The 25,025-nt window shown below is 44.1% G+C and overlaps 1 protein-coding gene across 1 annotated transcript in view; it reads right to left on the bottom strand.

Annotated features, from left to right (window-relative positions):
* The window catches only part of PIEZO1 (piezo type mechanosensitive ion channel component 1), a 46,100-nt gene extending 21,835 nt beyond the window's left edge, over positions 1-24,265 (bottom strand). The window contains exons 1-5 of the mRNA XM_053449181.1: positions 23,818-24,265; positions 7,955-8,050; positions 2,376-2,498; positions 2,005-2,047; positions 1,637-1,793 (exon numbers count right to left, since the gene is read on the bottom strand). Of these exons, the coding sequence (XP_053305156.1) occupies positions 1,637-1,793; positions 2,005-2,047; positions 2,376-2,498; positions 7,955-8,050; positions 23,818-23,881 (483 nt within the window). The 5' untranslated portion in view covers positions 23,882-24,265. The remainder of the gene's footprint in view (positions 1-1,636; positions 1,794-2,004; positions 2,048-2,375; positions 2,499-7,954; positions 8,051-23,817) is intronic.
* Positions 24,266-25,025: the final 760 nt, after the last annotated feature.

The raw sequence follows: 25,025 nt of genomic DNA, 5'->3' as shown, positions 1-25,025 counted from the left end.
AACGGGGTGTTGATCTACCACTAGAACCCCAATGACACAATCCATGGACCCCCTTAGTGAGCACACAAACAGATGCTGCGTAACCCACGTGAAACATACATTCTAGTATGAAAGGTACCTTTTGGCTATTACTGATTCAATCTTCACAGACACCCCCGGCATGTCTCTGTATCAGAGGTATGATGCACCTTAGATGTGATCGTTACTTTGTTAACATTATTCGTAATCTCAGAAAAGGTATTGAATAGCAATGGCTGCTGTCCCCACGAGCTAGGTTATAACACTCATGGCTTTGGTTCTATCGAGCGGTTAGTAAACAGACAGAAATCTCTGCTCTCCCCACTCTCTGGCAGGAGAGTTATGGCTGCTGTTCTCGGCTGGCCCCTGGGCTAAGTGAATTTCCAGCACCCTTTAATAACACATCTGACTGTCAAAGGTCCGATTCCACCCTGGCAGCATTCATTCTGTTATGTGAAATCGGGGTAGTTTAGGTCCAAGTTTCTAAATAACAACATAAAAGTTACATTCAGATACAAAATTATAACAAAAGATACATTGTATGCCCACACATATGTACAGGACGAATGTTTGTCTGTAAACACGGGTCATGAGAGTGAAGACACAAATAGGGAATTAAGGTATTTTAATTTTTCCAGGGTTTTGGAACACGTTAACACCGTGCACTCATGTGTTTGTATAACCCAAACCCCCCCTAAATGTAATCGGACACGGACACGGTGCCAAACCGCACGGAAGCTGCTATTCTCCATGACTCCATCTCCTGCAAAACGAGGAAAGAGTTAATACAGCCAACCGGTTGGGAAGGCGGAGGAGAACCGGTGTGTGAAGGGTAATGGCTGGCAGTGAGCTTATCACATGCCGGGTACAGCTGGACCTGGTCTCCCCCCCATGCCGTCAGCAGGGACGGCAGGGAACCGCGGTAATAGTTTGTTGAAAGTGTCCAAGATGCCTCCTTAAAGTTTCTCCTTATATTTATCCAGGCCTGTAACTGAGCACAGGGACAGAATACACAGAGAAGATGTGGCTCCGGCGTGGAGCGTGCTGCACACCAGCAGCAGATTGCGCTATAAAAATAATATAAATATATCTTATAAAAAAGGGATTTGCATAAAGAAATCTATATGGTGTCTAGCCATAGACCCTTCAGCCAGAAGCTCATATGAAGTTAACGTCATTTGGTTAGGTAATTAGATTACACACATACACACTCACTGTTCCTAAAGGTCTTAAGCAACACAACCAGAAGTCTCAGGTGGTCCCTCTATAATGCATAATTACATCAAATCCCCTCAATTCACAACCTAGTGAACAAACCACTTAAGGCAAGCATGAAACAAGGATCTGAATGAGGATTCCAGAGAAATAAAGATGTACGTGAAGGCAGACGGCAGATAACAATGAACACATTTAAAGGACACGAGAAGTGGTAGAAAGAACGGGCAGCCCTGAAGGACTCCACCATTGGCATCATCCCACCACACCATTACCCTGGGATAACGAAGGTGTGAGGAGCAGGAGACTGGCACATGGATTAAAGAGCTAGAAACGGGTATAGCCCCATGATAGCATGGGACACAAAAGACTAACACATTATGTGTTCAAGCTGTGGTCCCACCTGCTCCAAGAGTAGTGTGGACATGCGCGACTTCTGGAGCTGGTTTTCTCGTTTCACCAAGCGGTTACACAGGCCTAGACATATTGCTGAAACCAAGAACATGCCGAAATCCGGGGACAGCATCCTCACTGTGTTTGGGATATCGTAGAAGTCCAGCCTAGGGGAGAGTCAGACACAGGACACTTTGAATGTCAGAACGAGCCTGATGGTCGCATCGCCCACGCTGGAATATGTGTGGATACGTGGGACGGCTACCAACAGAGATGGTGAATATAATAAAGTATTTTTCTTTAACATCCATTATAATTGACTTTCCATTTGAACATATAATTTTAAATGCCTGCAAGCAAGGAGCAAGGACTGCTTACCTTGTGACCCCCACATGATGAGCGAGAATCTCCCAGGTAGTGCCTGCAGGAATTACACAAATGTAATGTTATGCAGAGTGAATGTACAGTTTCAAATAGCAAAATAATAATAAAAAAAGACAAACATTTCAAATAGTATTCTGAAATGTTTTAAATATTTTGTTTTCACAATTAACAACTAAAAACGCTATCTGTATTTCTCAAAGAAATCATATTGAATAAGTAATGAGAAGAATCTCTTTGAGTTCAGAAATTGTTTTTTTTTTCCTCCCCAGAATTAATATTATTTGAATAATATTTTCAAACGTTTAAGAGAGATCTGCGGCAGGAAAGTCGGGCAGATCCGTAGGGGTTATAGCTGCTGGACTTACAGTTATGCCCCAGCATGTCATCGAGCCCGGGCACGGTATACAGACACAGCTGGAAGACGAGCTGGCCGGAGAGGAAGAGTATGCTGATGGCGAGCAGAGCCTTCATCAGACGCCCCGTGTGACCTGTCAGGGAAAAGAACACACAGTATAAACATGACAAGTGTTTTAGCGCAGCATGGAGCGCTGCGCTTGCTTTTGTCTATATTATATAAACACTACAGCTATTTTAAAAGTATTATCCTTGGGTGGCTTAGACGTATTGGACGCCAGCATCCACATTACTTGGTGTATCTCAGCCTTTTCCATCTGTTCTCCTCTTACGGCAAACCCGCCAACCACCGCCAATATAAACGTTTGCGATCGGTATCTGATATTAAGCAGGAATACATTATTAGTCACTGTTACAACCTTAACATTATTATTAGGGAGAATTCCCATGAGCCCCTGGTCTCCAACTGGCATGGATGGATTGTGTGTTTTATATGGTCAGTAGACCCCCGCTCTACACTCGAAGTGGGGCTGGGACACTCCATGGTGCAAAGTGAGTGTGTTTAGAATGCACTGCCTATGACCTCTGCACTTAAAAGACTTTTCTTTGGAAAAATGTGACGAGTTGAAATGATTTAGGTTCTTTTTATTGAAGTTCCTGGACCCGTTGCAAGGGGCCACAGAAAAATATATCTGCAGATCGTTACCAACAAGAGTATTCTAAAGACGCAGAACAGCCCCGGACCTGCTGTGCTCCCAGACACCCGGCTACACAATAATATGTTAGTTACTCGGAGCAAGTAACGAGTAATGTATTTAGCGGCAATGGGTGGTTTAATTAAGAGATGAAATGGAAAGGGCAGCGGGAGGTAGGTATCCAGTGCAGCCCTGTCCCCCACCGGGGATAACGGACCCTCATTCAGTGATCCGGTGTCTTCACAGGGGGGTATTTATAGAAATGAGCATGTATAGGAGGGTAGGGTGTATGAGGTTAGACTTGCAATGGGGCGGCACTTTAAATGCCGACGTGAATTGTTCTCAATGATTTTGCAGCAGACCTATTTTTTATATTTATATTTTGTCATTTTAAGCACCCTCTGTGCCCGGAGGGTCCTGGATTAGCGGAAATGCAGGGAAAGCGGGACTGTTAAACTCATCAGTGACCGGTCTCCATGAATGCAACCTTTGGGGTCTTGCCATGAAGCCTCTGGAAAAAAAAAAGCGGACGGGACCGTATCTGATTTCACATGTTCCTATCGACGAAGCCAAAATGCCAGCAGGGAGGGAACAGGTGAAAGACATTTAACACTGCGAAGGCCAGCGCGAGCCCACTGGGGGTGCTGAAGCTGCAGTATTTATTAGAGTTAAATAGGGGGTTTGTTCGAAACCATACACATATAACACTACATGTCATGCTAACAATATAATATATATAATATATTCCGGCATTTTGATGATCTTTTTGTTATACATTTAATGATATGTCATGCTTAAAATATTATAAAATATTCTGGCCTTTTTTGATCTTTTTTATTCCTTATTATTATTATTTTATCTTTGATATATGATTTTTTTTTGTAATACATTTCACCCTAACGATCACTAATCAGGTCTGGGGCTCCTAAATCAGCCCTAAAGGCATTCGCCAATCGGTAAGGAATGGGGGGGGCACCGCCACTCAACCGCAAGCACCCTAAAACATGGACCCTTTGTGTTCCTCAAGAATTGGTTTAGGGATCCCATTTACAAGAGACACGCGTATAAATGAGCTGGACCATGCATACAGAATCCGTGCGGATCATTCCCGGAAATGTCATTTTAAACTGGAGAGGAATGCGGATATAGTCCGTAAAAAAGATCCACTTTTTAAGTCCATTCCCTGTAGTCATTCGATTAGCTTTCCTCCTCTTTAAAGTCTCATGTGATAATACTAAAGGCATTGTTGGCGTATGTACAAGACCCGACTCTCGCCACAAAGAAACCTGGATTTCTAAGAAGTATCGGAACTTTAGTTTGATGAGCACATTTGTTCTGGATTCCTCCAAAACATTTCAGGAAGCATGCATGCGCCACAGTCAATTTAACCGGCTTTTGCTATGAAATAAAATGCGTAAATTCTACAAATGTCCACATAAAAAGAGGTGCACACATTGGATATGCACCACAGACTGCGACTCACAATTGTTACGTTTGTTTCATATAAAAAAAAAAGGAATTTAGATCTTAAGAACCATTTAGTGGCTGGTAACATTTTTTTGTGCGATTGCCATATCGGAATCTGACCCTTCCAATATTCAGGGCACACGACACGGTGCCGAGGGCGAAGAAAACATTTCATCTGCTGCATTCACTATGGCGAAATTTAGACAAATAAGTAGAATTAAACATCAAACTAATAAAAATGGCCGACATCATCACCGACAGCTTTTTGTGACATCGTCAATAAAAAAAATATATACATTTTGTAACTAGGAATTGGAAGGGAAGTTCGTATTCTTTATAACATATAGCGCTACGTTCTTGGACGCGGCCTCTTGGGAAGATGGTTTTTGGTGTGTTTAGATCCGTTCTGGTTGTTCTATGATTCTTTTAGTATATAAATACGCGCGCGTCTATTCTGGATATCCAGAGCAAATAGCCAACGCTTTTCCCTTTTAAACATCAGAGCAACCGAGGTCCTAAGGATGGTTGGCGGTTAAAAGGAAAAATGTTGGACGGGTAAAAATGATACTTCCTGTGGTGGAGGGAATAAAAACACAACGTCGTTTAAAAATACGCACTTTACTAGAGGGCTAAAAAGTTACAGCACCCTCTAGTAAATATCCTACCATCGCTGATCATTATAATCTGATCCCATGGAAAGTCTTTATTTTAAGCCCACAAGTGCGCATCCTTTTATTTATCCATGTTGTCCTTCACCATTTACTCTCTCAGTTTCTCTTTTGGAATCAATCCAAGAGCATGTTGGCCATGGCGGTCTCTATTTATGTTTAAATACCCCCTACTTCTCACATATAGACGCAATTACTATGAACCAAATGAAAATGTTACAGCATGGTGGGCATTCTGCGACACTGTTACTACGTAATACTATTTGTAAATACACAAACTGCCCGCAAAGTCAAAATAATGAAAACAGAAGATTGTGAGTTATCTAAATGATTTTATTAGTGGTTATTATTAAAAAAAAAGTGCATTACCCCTTACAGCAAAGAGCTAAATAAATCTGATGGCCAATGATGGCATTATCGGGGCAAAATGTGGCATTACAATGTCTGTATGCGATACGAGGTTACGGCCTGGATTAATTAATAAATGGTAGTGTCTAAGTCCCTTTAAAAGCCGAGACACGAGGTTTAGCTAAACAACGACTACTAATGGTTAACAACGTGTGTAGTAATGTGTTACAGTGGTGGGACTTCTGAAGAAACGTTAGAATTAACTTTTTCCCTGCTGGAGAGAAGGAGGGACACATCTTCTCACAACGCATCGCTCCTCCTCTGCACTCAACTAGTTAACCGGCCGCTAAACACTCTCTAGGGGACAAGGAAGGGTTAAGGGGCAGCAAAGAGACTTCTTTGTAGAGGGAACGCCGGGTGTCCCCCGAGCCTTTAACGGGAGGAAATGCAGAGACAGATAGAATGAACGCAAATTTGGGGAAGAGCACCAATGATTTAAATTCCTCCAGCGCTTATTATTTCAGTCACTAACAGGAAATTATTCATTTATGTGAGCATTTCCGGGACTCGGCAGAAAAAAAGCCCTTTCCTACCAAAACAGAATGTGCAACTCGGGTACATTTAATGCTTCTAATCCCTGTCACCGCCGGAAACGGGCAATGTGTGCGTTACGATCATTAATATTAGGTTTCCTCCTGTGATAAAACTTACCCAGGCAACGGCTACATTTAAATATAAATTATTACAATTAGCCAAGATGTGGAAGTCCAGACATATTTACAAAAGACTAACAAGCTGGAAAAACGTTGTTTATATATATATATATATATATATATATATATATATATATGTACTTGGATATCAATAATTCCCCTTTGTTCCCAAATTTGCAGTTTTGGAATAAGCTTTGTTTATTAGCCAAATCCCAGAGCGCGTTAGCCATTTTAGCTTACCCTTTATATGTGGCACAGGTTTAATAATGTATGCTGGAATACAATGGTCCAAAATGCTTGATTATTTACAAATCAGGCAACGACATGTATGCATACTTTACCTTACCAGCCTACAGTAGGGCCGGGAACCAATTCTACTCAGTTTGCCCTGTAATGTTTGGAGGTCCTCTACGGGACGTTCCCCCCAGAGATCTCTGAAGTTTGGGGATAACATTAAAAGGTTGTAACAGTGACATTTTTGCTGCCAGGTAAACAATGCCGGATCCACGCCAAGGAGCGCTGAATAAAGGCAGAGATGAGCCTTCCAGGAGTAGCAAAGAGCAAGTGGGGTCAGCCCAGGCTGTGAAAGAATATTTTACCGAAGATATACTCTTAGCCCTGCGGGTCAGGGGATAGGAAAGTTTGGGGAGGAATTCAAACAAGGGATGGTTTATATGAAGAGGCCGTTTGGCAGAGAGAAAAAAAAATGGGGGAGGGAGAGATGTAAAAAGGAAAGACAGGGATGAGGATGGAGAGGGACTCAAAGAGTTGGGAAAGACAGAGGGGAGAGAGGAAGGAGGGTGGGAAGAACGCAGAAATGTCAAATTAAAAAAGGAAAAAGGGCTACTAAACACTGTCCAGACAGAACAAAAACCAACAATAATAATAACAAACAATTTACCACAAATCCACAGAGAGAGAATGGAAAAAAGAAAACAGACTGGAGGAGAATGTGACATCAAACCAGAGAGAGGGAGATAGGGAGAGATGGTTTGAAACAACAAACGTGGGTAAATACATAACATGAGGACTCAGTAACAGTATCAAGAGGAACGGAACACAGCTGCAGTTTGTAAAAGGATTGTGTTTTGTGGGATACCTGCTGTCAATCAGTTGAGTTTCTAGTCCAGAAAGCTAGAAGGTTATATAATTTACAGGTTTTCACCCCAAATTTCGCAGGTCCAGACATTTGCACCATGCTGCTGGACTTTACCGCTTCTAGCACAAAAAATGATTTATTCCGGTAATGCGCTAGTCCCCCTCTTATTAAAGGGCCAGTTTTGTGCACATAGTATTTAGAGGTGTTAAACGTCTGCTCTGTTACAGAGACAGGACAATACAGATCTGTTCTGCAAATATTCCCGGCAGGCCCACTACTCTCTGCATCGGGGCTGACCAGCAGAGATCTATTTGAAAGAATGGCTCGTCTGCCAACTGATACTTTATGGGTACAACACCCTCTGCTATATACTTTAGGGAATCCTGTCTGGAAGTCATATTGCTTTTGACCGAAGGTACCCCATCAACAGATCTTTAGAAGACATGGAGATGGGTTGAGATTGCTGAATAGAGAGGCGTCTCAGGGTTGTGGCAGGCAGGCGGCGTGGATAAAGCTGCTACACCACCTCTTTGAGAAACCCCTGCATTGGTATGAATAGTATTACTATTACCGTACTTTATTGATGAAGAACCAACATACCTCTCATGCTCTGAGCTGTGGGTCCTACAAACCATGGTAGCAGCAGCAGAAACAGCAAGTAGATCAAGGAAAGGAGGTTGTATCGGAAGACGCATGCTGCAAGTGGGGGAAAAAAAAGACAATTGAGTATAAATTGAGAACAAGCAGGGCATACGATGCTGCTTTATCTCCATTTCCAATGCATTTCTATTAAATAAGTAGCAAAAAGATATATTGGCTGCAAGAATAGTAAGGAAATCATTACAATGTCAAGTTCAAAGTGTACCTGCTATCTAAATGGCTTTTAATAGAGCAGATCAGTTACATCACATGGTGCAAATGGATAAGCTAAATAAACAAACGTAATGTTTTTACAAAATTGGAATAAAATGCGTTGTATATGTATCAGGAAACCAGCTTTTGTGCATAACATGGAACAGGCACAGTCAATCCCCATCCTCACTAGCTTTGGTATTTTGTTGACGAGCTATACCATTTTAACAAAATGCAGCAGCATGCGCAGCAAAATCTGTATAACTAATCGCTTTCCAGACCAAACCGTGTCTCCTCCTTCTAATCAGCTTCTTTCTATGAACTGAAACTCACCCTAAATAAAAACATATAATGGGGCTTATTCAGAGGTGCGTTATAACAGTATCAGACTGGTGAGAACACATCCATGTGGAACCTATAGACCAGGGGTCTTCAAACTGCGGCCCTCCAGCTGCTGCAGGACTACATCTCTCATACGCCTCTGCCAGCCTCTTAGCTGGAGGAGCATTATGGGAGATGTAGTCCTGCAGCAGCTGGAGGGCCACAGTTTGACGACCCCTGCTATAGACGGTAGAATTCCATCATGCAGGACTAATAGAATAATGCCCCAGGATGAGCTCAAAATCACTGTTGAGGAAATACCTCAATGCAAGGATTTCTATATATATATATGAAAATAGAGCGAGGATAAAAGTGACATCAAAATCCGGACTCTGCTATTCCCAGATAATGATACCCCCGGGTGCCCCGTTAGTCATTGAGGGATAAGGAGGAGGATCACTTCAGTGTAGGAACCTGAAATTATACCGTAGGCTGCAACAATTCATTTCTAATTAATTTGTGTTTCACTGTAATTGAGATAATGTGGATAATATGATTTGTTCTCCATATCAGCCATTGCAGCCCATAAAGCAACTGTGATGACAGGAGTGACATGGTTTGGGGAGGGCAGGACCGGGGTACAGGGAAAAATAATGTGAAATCCCTGGTGATGGATTAGCGAGGTCCTGCGAGGAAATGATACAAATGAGTCAGAGGAAACGGCCCGGTGGAGGTGGCCGGGGGGGGGAAAGGGGCCGTTATTACACAGCTGGGACTTTTTAAAGAAAATTACCTATAATAAACCCAAAGGAACTGCCAGGTCGTCGGAGACATATGCCGTCATAGTGACCGAGATCGCAGCGTCTGCTTTTAAGCCCCAGAGTGTGTGAAAAGCTAATCACTCGGCATTAACTCGGTTTATGTATTTGAGAATAGATCTCTGCCCCCTGGCCGAGTAGGTTTAGAAACCATAAGTATAATATAAGCTATAAAAATGTAACAGAAAATGCGATATAAAAGACGTTCTAAGCGGAGGGTCACCGTCTGCTTTAGCGTTTATCTTTTTTGTTAAGGGTCTGATGTGAAGTTGCCGCCATGCGCCCACTCGGGGCTGTCGGAACAGTCAGGAAGAGGAAGTTTAGATCCGGCTTTCTCATTTCTTTTCCAGTGAAAAAGTTTCACGGGGCTGCCCAGCCCGTGCTATTTAAATATATACTCTTTTTAGTTGTATTCATGATACTGAATGCACAGAGCAGGTTTAGATGAGCAAACAGAAGCATAGACATGTATAAATAAAATCACACCTATTTCTGAAAGGGAGTACATTGTGCAGGAGCGTGCGTGCCAGTAATATAATCATACATGAACACGCATATGTGTGTACACGGCCCTGTGCGGATAGTCGGCTCTCGGCTGACCTCGGCTTCTCAGCTGTCGATGGCCGACGTTGTCACTCAGCGCGTCCAGAGCTGCCAAAGATGGTTCAGCTGCAGATGGTTTGGGGTCGACCCGGCCGCCGATGTCTGGCTGCACAGAATATCATTCAGAGGGCTCAAGGTTTTTGTTGGCATGCACTGGACTCAGAACCATCAGCGATACCATCGCCCTACCGGTGAAAACTACGCATCGTACGGCTGTACTGCTTAGCAAACATGGGCTGCAGTACACCTATGCTAAAGTATCAAGTTTCTGTCACCTCCTCTGATGAATTGATTTATCTTGTAACTAAATACCACACGATAAACATCATTCCTTTTACGTCAAACAGTTCCCAACAATAATTAACATGTTGCCTCTTTAAAAATCTTCCAGGAATGCTTAATAGTCATGTGACACAAAAGAGGGCAGTGATAGGTTGTTGCCATAGAACCTGAAAAGGCTCCTTGGAAATTCTTATGTGATTAAACCTTCAGATGAAAGCATCGCGGTTTATTTACCTAAAGAACTAGACGGTGAACGTAATCATTTGTCTCAGTGGAACAGCACCTTTAATACAACAGATGTGGCTACGCGGTGCTTGGCTCTATGAAGGTTTTTCGTTAAATGTTCCCATATAAGAAACAGTTAACGGAAAACAATGCTTTTTGCGAGTCTGAAAAAAGCACCCTTTTCCTGTGTATATTTTTAGTAAATTTGATGTTTTAAAAGATGTTGCTCTCAGAGCGACCTCACGCCGATCCACACTCTCCTTTGTTTCAATCGTGCAAATAATACAAAATATTTACAACAGTGTTTTGTTTTGTTTTTTGTCCCAAATATTGTTGTAATTAAGGATGTTCTTACTTGAATGTTTCATGACCTATTTGATACTTTTTAAAATCATAAAATCAAAGCAAAAGTGGGGAGACGAGGAGCTCCTGTTTGGACAGCAATATTTGGCGCCGTTACGATGAATGTGTAACTCCAAATAAATACTTGGAATGAAAGCAGAATAGCAGCCATTATACCGGCGATACATGCAATTATTTATAAAGGAACTGCAAAAAGTCACCTAAAGTAAAGTCACGGGACCCCAAACGCCCAAATAAACTATAAAAAGCACATCTCCAGCACAAAATATAGGGGCAGCCCCCCTCTGCCTCCAGACACTGCTCTATTGTATAGATCGTATGTGATGGCGTTGGGCAGGAAGATGGAAAATTCCCATACCCTGCTGCTCCGTGCGCACAGATTGCGGGACCCCCTCCACAACAAAACCAAACGACGGGGGGGAACCCACGGGGTCTGCGCTACCAATAACTCTGTAACATGGGAGAACGTGTCGTCATATACTTAATGATTAATATTTCAGCGTCTGGCTTTGGAGAGGCTTCGAAGAGATGCGTAACAGTTACACGGAACTTTACAGCAGACAGAAGAGAAGCCGGCTATCGGGCCGATCATTTCCCCGGCGTCTCTCTGCACCAAGAATCCCCTGCTTTCTCCCAAATCAAGCAGCGCACATAGTTCACATTTCTTTGGCAAGTTATTTCATATCTGATCCCTTTTTTATTTAAGATTAATAATTACCGAGTATTTATGGTCTGAGACGTCTCTTGCACGGGCATCTAGGTTTGCGTGCTTCTAGACGAAACCAATGGGAACATTACATTTTCTACATATCTCCTCTTACAGTTTGCAGAAAAATAAAAGAAAACGAATATATCACACCATATATCTATATATATAGGGGTGGAAAAGCCAGCCTCCCCTTGGGAGAGACCCGCAGGCCACTCCACACGGACAGGGTCACACAGCAGTTGACCGATCGATTGCCTACGTGGAAGACTAAAGAGAAATCCTTATTGGCGACACACTGCAGCGGGTGCGCCTGCGCTGAACGTGTTAAAGTGCTTTACTGGCAGCTCGTAGCTTTGGTAATAAGATTAACAGCAAAGGCGGCCCCCTTGCCAAGACGTGGGACGCTGGACACGCATCAGCAGCTAGAAGACATTGTGCTGGTGTGAGTGTAACTTCCTCGGGAGCCCAGGGCCCCCCCCCAGGGCCACTGTGCACTTTGCGGGCAGCTCCTACGACCCCGGCTTGTGTTCTGCTCTGGGCCGCACACCCTTAATGGCAAATTCAGCTGGCTTGATTGCTGGGAAGCGTTGAACGATGAGGATATACAACAATGCGACTTGAAACAGCTGGAGGCAAGCTTAGTATGGGCACTGAAAACGAGAGACATACTAAGAAAATGAGAAGAGGGAGACAGCAGGACAGCGAGACATCCTAATTGGCTTAGAGATGCTCTGTAAACAAGACAGAGACCCCGACCGGACCCTTTAAGAGACAAAGGCACCTGGCTAAAAGACACGGTCAGCATTAAAGTGAAAATAGTAATATAGATGTATGGCTTCGGTCTAAGATGAGATCCATGTGTATATAGAGAATGCCTCTTATCGGGTGGTGCGGATGAAGACTGGCGTCTGGGGGGAGTTGCAGGTGAAGGAAAGATCCGGGCAAAAGAGTCAGCGAAGCTGCCAGGAAATTCAAAAGGAAACAACAAGTCCTGAGCCACAGAATAAGCATGGACACCCAGCGAGAGGAGGGCGTCGGGATACAGATCAGGGAGGGCACTCGGCAAGCTGTACCTTCCCGTGCTGGAGCCACGAAGCTCTCCTTGGCACATAGGTCTGAGATATTTCTCCTGGGGCAAACGGAGGTGCTAGATGCCCCATAGCCACGCTAAATTGCACCTCCACCCCGTGCAGATACGAAACTTTTCTTGGCTGCAGGATTTATTTATTAGTAGAAACGCACACACTGAAACACGAGAGCCACACAATATTGTGTTACAAGTGTTGGCTTTGCCATAAGAACACAACTTCTCTCACCCAATTACTTGCGAGTGGAGGGAGTGAGCTCGCAAACAGATTAAGTGGCCTTCAGATTCCTGAGCAAACGTTTCTGCAAACGGATCAGTCTGATGGCACAAAACGTATCCAGCGCCACGTGTCGATGTCAGTGTGCCGCGGGGCATGGGATCCCCTGTCTGTGGGAAGCAGCGTAGACACAGACGGTATAACACGCTGCAAACAGTGGGACACAATACAATGTTGCTAATCCCACCAGTGTCACTCAGCACAAAGTGCTGGCTCCGCTCATATGCCCCCCGCCCGGCGTATGTAGCCCCCAGAGAAGCCGGACAGATCTCTATAAATGATCACTGCCGATCCGCTCTGCATTGTCCGACACACATTCTTACGCAACACTTTACACACACAGACACACACACATGTGATGTAATGCTCCCAGATTATTCTCCCCATTCTGTTCCATCGGGAGGGTTATTGCGTCACTGACCCTGGAGCTGTATGTTCTTAAGCTCAGCTTCCCAACTTCACAATGCATTATAGAGGCCCAGCCTTGTAAGGTTCTCCTGCAAGAACAGCTGAGCGAGCCCCGTGTAATGAATAGTTCAATCTGGGAGGCGACGTTCAAGAAAATACATACATTAATAAAGGGCAGAAGCAGCTCCCTGGGGTTGGCCATTCACAGTTGATGACTGTGGGTGAAACTGCAGCTCTCCTGCGTTAGAGAATAAGGTGGTCTTTACTATACAAGGAGCACCTGAGGACCCCCCAAACATCCTAATAATGTTCATCCACCAGGGAACGATGGGACAAACATGAATTGTACCTACTTTGCATGAAAAACCCCTAAAACAATGCCTTCAGTTATTACTTGGTGTACCCTTCTGGCAACAAAGTATTTATACAAGGTGATCAAACATGAAGCGCTTCCGTAGAGTTCCCACGCAGTGATAAGGTTCTTTCTACCCCATATATTGCGAATTGTTTTTGTTACTGTGATGTGTCATGCCCAGCGTTGACACTTTTATCTCGTGTAAACAGCCCGTTCACACGCGCTATATGGCCAGAGAAAGGCTGGCTTTTGGGCAAACACTGACAGCTGCCACGAGCCCTGTGTCCATAGAGGCGACGGTCCATTCGTGAAATGTGTGCGAGGAAAAGAAAGCGTCGGGCCAGGAGGGGGGAAGTGGGGCATTTCTGCTAAACACGCGTGTGCCACAAAATCATAACGTGGCTAAAATTATTATTGGAAAGATACGTCTACGGAGTGGATCTCTGACGAGGGCAGACTAAGTCAGTCATGAATTAGAAGCCACAAGACAACAAAGTTGAAGACTTTGTTGTCAAGTTTGTTGAGTTGTGATGTCGTATGATGGATGACACAATCATTAAAAAAAAGGTTACCTGGATTCTGCAATTTCTCCCAATCTGAACCTCATACGCTAAACAACTATATGGAATTTATTATATATGCTTGCATCCTGTTAGGGATATTAAATGAGAAAAAAAAGGCAAAACCAATATTTTATCACTTACACGAAGTTCCGACGCTTTTAATTACTGTAGGATCACATCCACAATATGAATTTAAAAAGATATCCTATATTTTATCTCTGATCTTAAATCATTTTAGATCACACCAAAACTTATAATTCAAAACGAGATATTATAACACTGTTATATGTCTAAATTAGAGGCGCTAGACAGAAGGCGGCTGAGAATCTTTGTCATTCGGTAACCTGGTGGCTGCTTCTGACTCAGTCTTCTTTCAATCTATATGGTGCAATGATACGGTACTAATTAGGCGCTGATTGTGGAAAATAACATTCTACTAAATGTAAGGAGCCCCCGTGTACAAAAAGAGGCAGTTATGAAATACGGTTAATATGTCAGCAGACATAACAGCGAGCATTTGATTACACATTCCTAGGAAGCCGTCCAAAATACTGAACTCTCACCGTAACGGCTTTTATCCAAACAATCAGAAATCTTCGTAAAGGCAGCAGAAAAAAAACCATATTGTTAACCCAAGACTCTGCCCCCCTGTATAGTAGGGAAGGCGACAGAGACAAATACAGAGCAGCATCTACCATGTCAGGGATCAAAAGGGCAAATCCATGAAACATGGTGGAACTTTATGGACTCGCGTCTTTTTTTTTAAACTTAGTTCACTATCTTTCCATGTTACATCCCCTTTACAACTGACAATTCTGTATTAATATACATCAAGTACGCTATCCTTCTGCGATGCAAAGCAGAGAACCGCACTTTATAAAAATCTCTGGCATGTGAACATCTCTCTTCCAGTCTTCTTTCATCTCGCTACATACAAACTACACGGATACTTGACCACTGCTGAGAAAGGAGCAACGTGCGTCCCAATCATGGCAAGGAATCCTACAGCGATACAGGACAGAAAGGCTTTTCTCTAAAGACGCCGGTATACACTGTTCTTGAGTAATGTTGTTAAAGCAAAGATAAAAAGTAAAGCCTATGAGCCTTGCCTGTCTGAAGCCGTTAATACATTTTAAGTCTCACTGCTACACACGGGAAAGTTAATGAATGACATTAAATAGTCGGGTGAGTTATTTCCGTGGAATGGAACTGGTCAGCCCTGAACCAGAATAACCCAGGTTTCTACAGAACCGCTCCATGCACTGGAATCTGGGATATCCGGTTCAGCGGGTCCTTACGTTCTTCCCGATCAAATATCTATCTTTGATAAAGGTAAGTAACGCGCGGTGCTATATTCTACACACCGGGGTCACTGGAGGTTATGCAGAAAAAAAAAAATGGTCTCCACTGTGACCACTGCATTGTTTCCTACGGCGACAGGACCACTTTGTAAATGTTATCCAATATATAACCCCCTAACAAACGGTGATAGAAAGATAGGCAGACCATGTTTTTTTCTAAGAGCCAATAATAATAATAATAATCAGTAATCAACTCTCTGCCTCAGTAATTCAACGTGCCAAGTTTTTAATCAGTCTGAAGGGAATCACAAAGTTAATTGAACTCCACAGGAAAATAGATTCATCAAAGCTTCATGCCAAGCTGTATTAGGCAGGGAGCTGTGCCCAGCAGTGTCTTTGAGCAAAGGCCATAACAATTATGGTCGCAGGGGATGCAACTGCAACCAGGCCTCCACTCTAGAGCATAATTAATACCAGCAACTAGCGGCATGCGGAGTGTAGAGATCATCCTATGACATCATATCCACTTCCTGCATGCTGGATCTGTCTGCACACAGCATGGAGGAAGAGTGACACACACCCCTCCTGCAGGTAAGTGACGTGGGTAGGGGCACAAGCAGGCTGTTTAGGGGCACAGACAAGCTGTTTGGGGGCTAAGATGGCACAGACAAACTGTTAGGGGGCTTAGATGGCACTCACAAGCTGCTTGGAGCAAAGCTGGCCCTGTGGGACATTTTGCTTGGTGAAAATGGGGGATCCCAGGGCAATCAGTGCACCGGAGCCCTGTGGTTTCTCGTTACGCCCCTGTCTTTGAGTAACTTGATGAACAGCAAAATGTCTATGAGCACATTCTCCTGCAGGAAAATTTGGTGTATTAATGATCTGAATGTTCATTTCACTCTGTATGTGTCTGTTTGAATCATGAGGAATTCACACATAGTCCTCTAACAGACGCAAACTTAAAGAAACGTTTAAGAAGTGACTCACCTCGGTTATTACAGAGTGCACTTCAAGCACAGAAAATACTTTTTACCCACTTCTAAAAAGTATTCCTTACATGCCTGCTGATATAAACCAGTCTTGTCTGATCTAAATAGATTTCCAGGAGGAGCAGATTAAAATAAATCTGGCCCGCAGTTTGGTGAAGACAAAATACAATTCGAGAGCGATATTAACATATCCATCCCGGCGATATAATATTCATTCAGCACCTCCTCTCATGAGAGGTAGAAAGTCTGGCGTCCTTTTCACGGTACACGCGGATTTTTTACCGACACCGTATGTATATAATTATCACAAACCTGGAAAGCTGTTTGTTGAGGCAGAGCGGTCTTTGAACAAATCCCCAAAGTCCCTACCTCCGTTACCCAAACATCTCGTTTCTGTTCTTCTTGCCAAATCTTATCTCTTTCCATAAACATTTCCAACTCGGAGCGCATGAATATTTTAGAGAATAAAATATTAACTGTTTGACCTCATCCTCGCAAGATGAGCGAAACACGCTTCTTTCTAACCAAAGTGCTTTACAGGGCATGGTGTTATCGTATCTAGATATCATAATGCCGTTTGGGGTAACGTAACCCTGTATATTACATAAAATCCTTTGTGGTTTCTCTTTTTGTACTCCTTGGAATCAAGTTTTCTTACGTCACAAAGTTTTTAAATCTTATCTCCTCACCGCCACACAAAACCCCCTTCATCACTTCTGCTTTACAGCGTTTCAGAACTAGTATCCAACACCTTATTCTACAGGATTAGGATATCAGCCAGCATTGGGTACATGAGACCATTGGGCCCACAAAAAATGGTAGAAGGTACTAGTGGAACAGACATTTCCAATATTACAGTTCATTATATTCGTAATAATTGGCAGAAAAGAAACACACATGCCGGTGAAAGAAGGTTGAGGGGCACACTGATATGAGAAAGGTGTGATACGGAGTATGCGAGCAGAGGGTTAAAGCGAGACTGGCGGATGGCAGTTTCCTCGGTGCGAGCAGCGCTTTGACTCACATGGCTGAGTCAGACCCAACACATCTCACATTAAGGAATCCCATCTACCGAGTTCCTGGGACTTGCTAATGAAGCAGTATCGTTTCCTCTTACTGTATAAAATAGCGAGTGAATCATATCCACATGCCTCAAAAATAATAATGCCCCTAAAACACAACGTTCTCTCATACGGCCTAATCTCTACCCCTAAAACACAACATTCTCTCATACAGCATAATCTCTACCCCTAAAACACAACGTTCTCTCATACAGCATAACCTCTACCCCTAAAACACAACGTTCTCTCATACGGCATAATCTCTACCCCTAAAACACAACGTTCTCTCATACGGCATAACCTCTACCCCTAAAACACAACGTTCTCTCATACGGCATAACCTCTACCCCCAAAACACAACGTTCTCTCATACAGCATAATCTCTACCCCTAAAACACAACGTTCTCTCATACGGCATAATCTCTACCCCCAAAACACAACATCCTCTCATACGGCATAATCTCTACCCCCAAAACACAACGTTCTCTCATACGGCATAATCTCTACCCCCAAAACACAACGTTCTCTCATACAGCATAATCTCTACCCCCAAAACACAACGTTCTCTCATACAGCATAATCTCTACCCCTAAAACACAACATCCTCTCATACGGCATAATCTCTACCCCCAAAACACAACGTTCTCTCATACGGCATAACCTCTACCCCTAAAACACAACGTTCTCTCATACAGCATAATCTCTACCCCCAAAACACAACGTTCTCTCATACAGCATAACCTCTACCCCTAAAACACAACATCCTCTCATACGGCATAACCTCTACCCCTAAAACACAACGTTCTCTCATACGGCATAATCTCTACCCCCAAAACACAACGTTCTCTCATACAGCATAACCTCTACCCCTAAAACACAACATCCTCTCATACGGCATAATCTCTACCCCTAAAACACAACGTTCTCTCATACGGCATAATCTCTACCCCCAAAACACAACGTTCTCTCATACAGCATAATCTCTACCCCTAAAACACAACGTTCTCTCATACAGCATAACCTCTACCCCTAAAACACAACGTTCTCTCATACGGCATAACCTCTACCCCCAAAACACAACGTCCTCTCATACGGCATAACCTCTACCCCTAAAACACAACGTTCTCTCATACGGCATAACCTCTACCCCTAAAACACAACGTTCTCTCATACGGCATAATCTCTACCCCCAAAACACAACGTTCTATCATACAGCATAATCTCTACCCCTAAAACACAACGTTCTATCATACAGCATAACCTCTACCCCTAAAACACAACGTTCTCTCATACGGCATAATCTCTACCCCCAAAACACAACGTTCTCTCATACTGCATAATCTCTACCCCTAAAACACAACGTTCTATCATACAGCATAATCTCTACCCCTAAAACACAACGTTCTCTCATACAGCATAATCTCTACCCCTAAAACACAACATCCTCTCATACGGCATAATCTCTACCCCCAAAACACAACGTTCTCTCACACGGCATAATCTCTACCCCTAAAACACAACGTTCTCTCATACAGCATAATCTCTACCCCCAAAACACAACGTTCTCTCATACGGCATAACCTCTACCCCCAAAACACAACGTTCTCTCATACAGCATAACCTCTACCCCTAAAACACAACATCCTCTCATACGGCATAACCTCTACCCCTAAAACACAACGTTCTCTCATACGGCATAATCTCTACCCCCAAAACACAACGTTCTATCATACAGCATAATCTCTACCCCTAAAACACAACGTTCTATCATACAGCATAATCTCTACCCCTAAAACACAACGTTCTCTCATACAGCATAATCTCTACCCCTAAAACACAACATCCTCTCATACGGCATAATCTCTACCCCCAAAACACAACGTTCTCTCACACGGCATAATCTCTACCCCTAAAACACAACGTTCTCTCATACAGCATAATCTCTACCCCCAAAACACAACGTTCTCTCATACGGCATAACCTCTACCCCCAAAACACAACGTTCTCTCATACAGCATAACCTCTACCCCTAAAACACAACATCCTCTCATACGGCATAACCTCTACCCCTAAAACACAACGTTCTCTCATACGGCATAACCTCTACCCCTAAAACACAACGTTCTCTCATACGGCATAACCTCTACCCCTAAAACACAACGTTCTCTCACACGGCATAACCTCTACCCCTAAAAACACAACGTTCTCTCATACAGCATAATCTCTACCCCCAAAACACAACGTTCTATCATACAGCATAATCTCTACCCCTAAAACACAACGTTCTATCATACAGCATAACCTCTACCCCTAAAACACAACGTTCTCTCATACGGCATAACCTCTACCCCTAAAACACAACGTTCTCTCATACAGCATAATCTCTACCCCTAAAACACAACGTTCTCTCATACGGCATAATCTCTACCCCTAAAACACAACGTTCTCTCATACCGCATAATCTCTACCCCTAAAACACAACGTTCTCTCATACGGCATAATCTCTACCCCTAAAACACAACGTTCTCTCATACCGCATAATCTCTACCCCTAAAACACAACATTCTCTCATACCGCATAATCTCTACCCCTAAAACACAACGTTCTCTCATACGGCATAATCTCTACCCCTAAAACACAACGTCCTCTCATACGATGACAAAGAAAGGCTAACAGGTCAGGCTGTGACAGGGGTAGACCGGTAACGTTTTCTCTGGCGGACATCCCAACCGCAAAGAGAATAAAGGATTACCTTAACAAAACTTCTTATATATAATTCTTCGTCTAACACGTAATACTGTAGAAGGACAAGAAAAGGGATCCAGACATGGAAAGGCTGCCTCCTGTGTAACTCCACGCACAGTTTACAGTCTCACACCACGACATACAATCTGAACATGAAAATGCTACGTTTATGTTATTTGTTATTGTTCTCATTCACAATGTTTAGGGAAAGTTTTTACATTCCACGAGCATTATGTACGAAGAGCCATTCCGCTGCAGGATATCCCTGCTGAGTTCTTCACCGCTTTGCTCCTGATTTGCTCCCCAACCGTCATTTACAAAAAACAAACAATAAACATTATAAAATAAATAGAAAACCCAACAAACTGGACGTCTTCCAAACAAACCTACAAACCTGGTGCTCACAGATTTTTACCCTCGAGGCCTGTGTGCCGCATTATCAGAGTGTTTCATTAACTAGCACCAACAGAGGCCGCAGCGCAGAGGGGCAAAGGTTTAAAAATATCAGAAATATTACTTCACTGAAAGGGTAGTGGATGCATGGAATAGCCTTCTAGATGTGGTAGAGGTTAATACAGTGAGGCATTTAAGCAAGCATGGGACAGGCATAAAGCTAAGCTAGATATGAGATAAGGCCAGGGACTAAGGAAAGTATTCAGGGGTTGGGCAGAACAGTTCTTATCTGCTGTCACTTTCTATGTTTCTATGTATTTTTACCCTGTTTTTGCACGCTTTTTTGGGGACAGATGCATTTCCCACGATTGCTTCCTCGACGCCGTCCTATTGTCTGTGAAGCGGATGTTATGCCACCTCTGGACAAGGCACGTTTTCCAGCAGAGAAAATTATATGGTACAGCAAGCTTACCGGAAAATGTAAGAATGCGGCGTGCCGGCGGTGACAGAGTGCATTGCGGCATCGGTGTGGGTTTGTGGGGCTCTGTCAGGCACAGGGGTCCATGTTGTAGACTTTAACACAATGATGTGCAGCACGGTGCCAGTTTACACTCGTTGCAGGTGTCCGTGCCACGCGGCAGCGACTGCAGGTCTTATACCGCCAGCCCCTCGCATTATGGCCCTACAACCAAAGACATGCAAAAAACGCATCGTGCAAGACTGCCATGACGTGAATGCACGCCCGCGGTGTAAGTGTTAAAAACACCCTGTATAAAACACTTTACTAAAACAAGGCACTGATAACGTTGGTTAATTCCCCTTAGTGTGTTAATGTGTGCATGTCACGTTACGGCCCGTAAAATAAGACACTAAGGAAACGAGACAATAACAGTAAAAAGCCCTTTAAAAAATGTCATTCGCCCAGCTGCTGGAGTTTCTTCATCACAAGATACTAGATCGTACGAACTTATTTCTATTCTATCCTGCTGCGGGCATATATCAGACTTATGGTTGGTATCCCTGCTTGAACGCAGGCGACGCCATTAAGTGGATCTTTAAATAACGACAGGTCAAGCGTTCCACGAGACCCAGTATTAGAGCCATTTGAGTAACACATTTAGAGAATCTTTACAATGTGCTATTAAAGGGTTAATATTTCTCGAGCCTCAGGTATGGTGATAAGCGGTGGTACTTGGAGCAGAGAGCGGATCTGTCACCGGCCCCTGGTTAGATCAGCTGGTGTGTCCGAGAGCTTCTGTGCGGAAGGAATACTCGGGGCTGACAAACAACACGCAGGGCAACGAAGCTTCGGCCATAAAACGGACGCGTTCACAAAGTCACTAATTCTTTATAACCAATCAGCTGACTTCCACGCTGGCCTCAGAGACAAAGAACGTTAGTGACATGCAAGTAATATGTATTATCATCAGGGATTACAAAGAGACCGCCTGAGTCCGAATTCAAACAGAAACGGGGCTGCGGGACAAACATGTTTGTAAGCGAGATCCCCAAAGGATGGAATTGCAGCTTCAGTATTAGAAGGAATGATTCCACACGGACTCCGCAGCCTATTACATGGGTGGGGATTTAGAGGGAGTTATAGGGGATGTTATAAGACAGGAGTCACGATTACCGCACCGGAGTTCTAGGGAGTGGTTGTATGAAACAGCCAGAGGTGATGTGTAACACGCTGTAGGCCCTTCGATTGTTGCGTTGTAACCACGTCTTCATGGCCCCCTCTCTACACAAAGCTCCTCTCCTCGTAGTCTGGTGACAAAGTGTGTAACATATTACAGTTCACAGCGCATGCCATATAACCTTTCAATCTAAATGAAGCCAGTCCTGGGGGAAAGTCATGGTGGAAGCCCCTCGTGTTCCAAACCCAGCAAGCTGTATGACCATACTACCTAAGTGAGTGACCTACAACCGGCCAGATGAACTTCACAGCCCGGACTCTCCTCCGCTGGTTGTTGGTGGCATATGCCAGCAGGGCCAGTGTGGCACTGAATGGGTGAACATGAAGCCCGGTGATGCCGGTGATATTGTGCGCAGTCTATCCCCGGAATCACGTGAAACGGCTGCTAAAGAGGACAGAGTCACCGGTAGCTGAATTGCCCCGAGGGCAATTATTGTTATTTTATGGATTAAGAGTTCAATTCAAGCCTTTGCCTGCACAGTGATGCCTCGGCTGATACATACATTCCATAGCTCTGCGCAAGCACTGCATGTAAACGAACATACGGATAAAGACAAAGCGTGTAAACACAGACACGTTCATCCTGTTTGTGGCAGGCTTATGTCTGTCTGATGCGACTGCAAATTCCTTTCCTCTTTGGACCTCTACAACCAACACTGGGGGCCAGTTCTATGGATTCACTACTCTCTGCATAGTATACGGTTTAAGTAATGAAAAATACGTATCATAACTTCCATATGATTGACAATTTATAACAGGAGAGGAATTACAGGCAAACATTTCGGGACATTAGAATAAAACTTCACTACTGCAATTTGACAGCTAATGTCACAACTTTTAGTGCAACTAAAAATTATTTTATCAAATCTACCTCCAAAACGTGTGTCTTGTTTGGCTAAGAAAAGCAAATTGTTAAACCTAAAAAGTCACTAGGATTAGTGAATACCACCACTTCCTTCCCCACCCAACAAGTGATGCGAAGCACTATAAAATCACCAGGAAGGGGTTAAGTGTTGCACGGTGAAAGTGCTTTGTGAATAACAAGTACCCTGCTTGCACAAATCACTACACCGACTGTTTAGAGATGTGATAAAATGGGTTTCCATTCAGTCGTAATTTTCCATTCCAGGAAAAGGAAGAACAACTGGACGTTCATGAAAACAGCAAGGTATGAAAACAAAATTAAAAAGTCACAAATCGCATTCCCGAAACGTCTCACCTAGCGACACACAGCAGCAATTACATACAAGCTGAATGACACCCATACCACACACTGTTATAAGTCACAAGGGATGTTACCGGCAGAAACTAGGTAGCTGCCATGTGGCATAGGGGCTCATCTCTGTACTACGCTACAACGCCTGCAAGCCACCACTAAATGAATGAATGAACTCACAGAGCGCAATGTCGCTTACCTGCCAAGAGGGATAGAGGAAGCAAGACCCAAAAAAGTGCTCCACACAGGACCTGGAGCTCCATTGCCAAGTTTCATACGAAGTGTCAGTGGGTGGGGAATGAGGACCCCCACATGAGGCCGTGCAATCAGCTGGTAAGGGAGTCTCTGTCAGAACGCATCCATCCCTGGCAGACTTAGGGTCCAGTCCTCACCCAGCAGCTGGAGCTCTGAGAAGTTTGTGAGAGAGCTTTTCCCATTGAGGGAGCGTTAGTTCGGCACACGAGTCATCCCTGTGACACCCCGGTCAGGGTAGATCCACCTCCTGCAGTCCGGCTCCGGCTCAATAACTAAAAGAATCCACCGCGGCAATTGGTGGGCAGAGTAGGTGTGATGAGCTGCTGTAGTTAGACGCTCCCGGGGCTGCCCAACACTAACACGTCCCGTGTCCTACTCCGCATGCCGCGCACCAAGTTTTATATGTTCAGTCTCCTCCCTTTGCATTTCCTACCTAAACTCTCCCCTACTTCCTTCCAAATAAAGCAACACCCACATTACGGCCCCTGCCCTGAACGGTGAGGGGTGTGTGGGCACTGCCTCTGTGCAGATCTCCCCAGGGGCAGCACACACACAAAATGTCAGGACACCGACTCTGCCCTTCTCCCCTCCCTCATCACACTCAGTCTGCAACTACCAGCTTCTGCTGCCAACATGTGGTTTACATTGGCCCTCTGCAACAGGAGCTATTGGATAACAGGCACACCAAGGGGGGCATCGCACACGCAGCCCCAATGTTAAGCAACGGATTTAGGGTGCCGGGATGAGCTCCTGGTTGCCCCTGCCACCTGATGTGCCCTTTCTCGCACCTATAGGCAGCCTGTTTCAAGATACGTCCTCATATCCCAGACATGGTGACAATCCCAGGCTATGTATGCCACGGTCACCGGGCTCCCTGACCCAGGCTCCAGGGTGCGATCATCTGCCGTCACTTGCGTCAGGCTCCCTGCGTGGCTCTTGGCTCCAGCCAGGCTGTTTGTTTTTAATTTCACTTTTTTTTTTTTTTTAACGTTTTCTGCCCCAAAAAAACATCACCTGAAAAGCAATGAAACAGCGCGACCTGGTGGTCACTCAGCGGTATGACACCCGCCGCACGACCGGGATCCACAGCTGCTCGTGAGTCTGTGGACGCAGCAGAGACGTCCACGCAGCGCATGGCGTGTTTTTCCATTA

Source organism: Spea bombifrons, chromosome 10 (assembly GCF_027358695.1).
Source record: "Spea bombifrons isolate aSpeBom1 chromosome 10, aSpeBom1.2.pri, whole genome shotgun sequence".
Lineage (NCBI taxonomy): Eukaryota > Metazoa > Chordata > Amphibia > Anura > Pelobatidae > Spea > Spea bombifrons.
The sequence above is the reverse complement of the archived record's forward strand: the minus strand, read 5'-3'. Positions and strand labels throughout refer to the sequence as shown.